Here is a 3,193-nt window from a genome sequence, read left to right on the forward strand (position 1 = left end):
AGAAGTCACCAACTCTCCTGATGTTAGTGAAGAAGTCACCAAATCAAGTGTGGTTGTCGCAAATTGTGATGATATTGGCGAATCAATCGCCAATTCAGTGGATGCCGGTACGCCTGGTTCCAAAGTGATAGTCCCGCAAGTTAATGGCAATGGTGAATGTGCATCCAGTTCGCTTGGGATTGGTGATATTGCAACGAACTCAGTCAGCGATACAACGCGTACAACGCGAAGACGGCTTGATATGGCTTCTGAGAATACTGGTGCAGTTAAAACCCCGATCATTCTACTCAATCCAGCCAGCAACCCTGCAGGACGACCAAAGGAGAAGAAAGCAACAAAAAAAGCCAAGGCGCGCAAAGAGCTTCAAGAAACCAAGACCCTTTCGAAGCAGTTGACAACTGTTGGCGACATAACACTTACAACGCTTCGTGAATATGTTGACCAAAAAAAGTTGTCTCTCGCGTCAATCGACCCAGTCTTTTCGGCTATTCGCCCGATGTTTGGAGGGGCCATATATAAACGGCCAAAGGCACGCTTGAAAAGACGTGGAGAAGAGCTGCAAGTTGAAACCAACATTCGGTATGTCATCCCGGAAGTTCTGGTGGACAAATCAGTAGCAGCAGCAAAAAATGCAGTGTTTCGAGAACAGACTGCCACCCACACTAGGCGAAATTGGAGTGCATATTTTGGGCGTGGGGGTCTTTTCACTACAAGACGTGAATACTATGAAGGAATGGCATACTCTCTCGAAGAGAATCAAAAGCACGCGAGACTTGATCAAGTGGGTTCAATCAAAGCCGGAAAATGGTGTACAACAGAGCATTCTCTCCACGCTGCCTACTTTGAATATGTATTCCGCATTCAAGTCTCGGATCGCAGAAACAATTGTTCAGTTTCAAGATCTAACTAGGTTTGCGGGTGAAAACTGGCTGTGCGACGGGTGTATATTTGTTAAAAGGATATTGAAGAGTGCAGGTACAAAATGTTCGAGACGATATGGCTCGATATTTTCGATAACTAAAAGGCATACAATACATGTAGCGCATACCGTCGTCATTATGGTATGGTTGTTGCATGTCGAGTGCCACATGCTGCTGCGCCGCCTCGCAGACGACACGGTCGTCGAGGCACTGACGGAAAGCAGGTCCCAGCAACGAATGCAGCAATGCGATTTCACAGAGTCCGAAACTTGTGTGCCATACATAGGCTTTTAAATATTTTTCACAAATACTCTTCTCATACCGGCTCATACCGGTTTATCGTTCGTACGATAAATTCGGAAAACAAGCTTTTTTCTACCCAATAGTTGGTGAACGTAGGGAGAGCCTTTAAAGAACTTGTTCTTCACATGTCAAGCCAGCTGTTGCAGTCTATCGATATAGAGCGTTAACGATTGCCTATTGCAAGTGCAAGTTGCACGGCATGTGCCACATGATGTGGCCCCTCAGACCAAGATTGGACTCTGATGGTGGTCGTCATAAGAACCTGTCGAATACAAAAACACACTTTTCGCGCAAATGGCCTTGACTATGGAGGAGCCTCACAGCTGAGGACCAATTCGCACCGCTTACAGTTTTCCTATTAATCATAAGAGCTCGGGAAGTCATCAAATCAGCTGGTGGATACTGTACAGGCTCACAAGCGAGATTTGTCCTCTTCCGTTGTCAGGCCGCAAGTTCTTTCGGTCAAATCACTTGAAGACTTGCGAGATGAACGATCAACGTTTCATTTTGAACCCGTTCGGGGAGCTCACGCTCACCGCTGAAGACCGCGCCAGGCTCGTGGAGATCACCGATGAGATCATCATGGCCAAGTTCGAGGAGTACGAAGAGCACCTCAACATCGGCAAGCAGGTGGACCTCAAACGTTGGAAGAAATTCGCCAAGTCGGGACCTACGACGACGTATCTGGAGCGCAAGTCTTCGACTCCGAATACTAAACTCCCCCAGCTGCTGATGGTCGGGCCACTCCCTGGCACACTCGACGAGAACATGTTTGGCATCGTCAACCCGACGATCGAGTCTATGAGGATCAAGTCATCGTATTTGAGTGACTTCAACGCTGCGGCTGTACTCGCCACGGTAGTTGAGCCCACTGTAGACGACCCGTTCCGATCGGTGGTCGTCAAGTGGATGGAGATCGACATCCCACTTGCGTCAATTGGGCTCGTGCGCAATCGGGACTATGTCTACGTCGAGAGTACCGGTATCCTTCATCTTCAAAACGGTGAGCGTGTGGGCTACCACTTGTTCCACTCTGTAAACTTTCAAGAAGTCCACGAGTTACCGAACCGAGTACGTGGTAACATGTCGTTCTGCGGTATTTTCCACCAAGAGGGTCCGGATAGAACGGACTGTCGCGGAACTGGTATCATGGACCCTGGTGGTGACATGATCCGGGCCATGGCTGTCATGGGCATGGTACAAGCCACAATGGCTGGCTTAAAGTACTCCTACTGTGGTCAGATGAAGAAGTTAACGTGGTTACTGGAGCAGAAGCAAGGAGAAGCTCGTGAGAGAGGTACACCAGCCTTCAAGCCGTTCTGTGTGACGTGTATGAAAGGAGTCAAAGCGTCGAGACTGGGTGGCGGAGTTGCAACTTGCAAGCTTTGCTTTGGAGCTGTGTGCAGCTCGTGCAAGATTTCCAAGAAGCTGAGCTTTATTGCCCCAGATTTGAGTCTAACCCAGCGCAAGGTCACATTTTGCGTCAAGTGCGTGGTCGAGGCGACACAAATGGATACACAAGAGGCGGCTCGAGAGCAATTCGTATTCAGGAAAAACGCCTCACCCCCGATGTACGGAATGTCTGTTGCGTCTGATATGAGTACATGCTCGGAGAGCACGATGACCTCGGTCACCGGGTATTCTGGTCATTCTGGCTAGTCGTTTAAATGTTCAGTGAAACAGTCGCAATAGCGTCTTAATGATTTTCTGATCAACGTTAGTCTCCTCTTAGTCTTTTCTCCTACGAAAATTACGTAGAAATCTTGTATCATTTGCAGCGCGGAGTTTCATTTGAACCGGGTCAGAATCTCCATAGTGAATTCAAAGGAAAAAGAATGACTGTCATTGAAGCTCCATGTTTGGCAATACTCGTCCAAACATGGTGATTGCCTTCCGGTCAGGCGTGTGTCTGCCTGGCCGCTCATTGGCAACTTAAGAAGACAGTTGGCAGTCAGCAAAGACAAGTAGGA

At 48.3% G+C, this 3,193-nt stretch overlaps 1 protein-coding gene across 1 annotated transcript; it reads left to right on the forward strand.

Moving 5' to 3' along the window:
* Positions 1 to 241: 241 nt before the first annotated feature.
* PITG_21167 (uncharacterized protein) lies at positions 242 to 2,882 on the forward strand (the record flags this gene model as incomplete). The annotated part of the gene is made up of 3 exons (XM_002895007.1): positions 242 to 579; positions 1,042 to 1,061; positions 1,669 to 2,882. The coding sequence occupies 3 exons, from the start codon at positions 242 to 244 to the stop codon at positions 2,880 to 2,882; spliced, it is 1,572 nt and encodes a 523-aa protein (XP_002895053.1).
* Positions 2,883 to 3,193: the final 311 nt, after the last annotated feature.

The sequence above is a fragment of the Phytophthora infestans genome, genomic scaffold, assembly GCF_000142945.1.
Source record: "Phytophthora infestans T30-4 supercont1.301 genomic scaffold, whole genome shotgun sequence".
Taxonomy (NCBI): domain Eukaryota; phylum Oomycota; class Peronosporomycetes; order Peronosporales; family Peronosporaceae; genus Phytophthora; species Phytophthora infestans.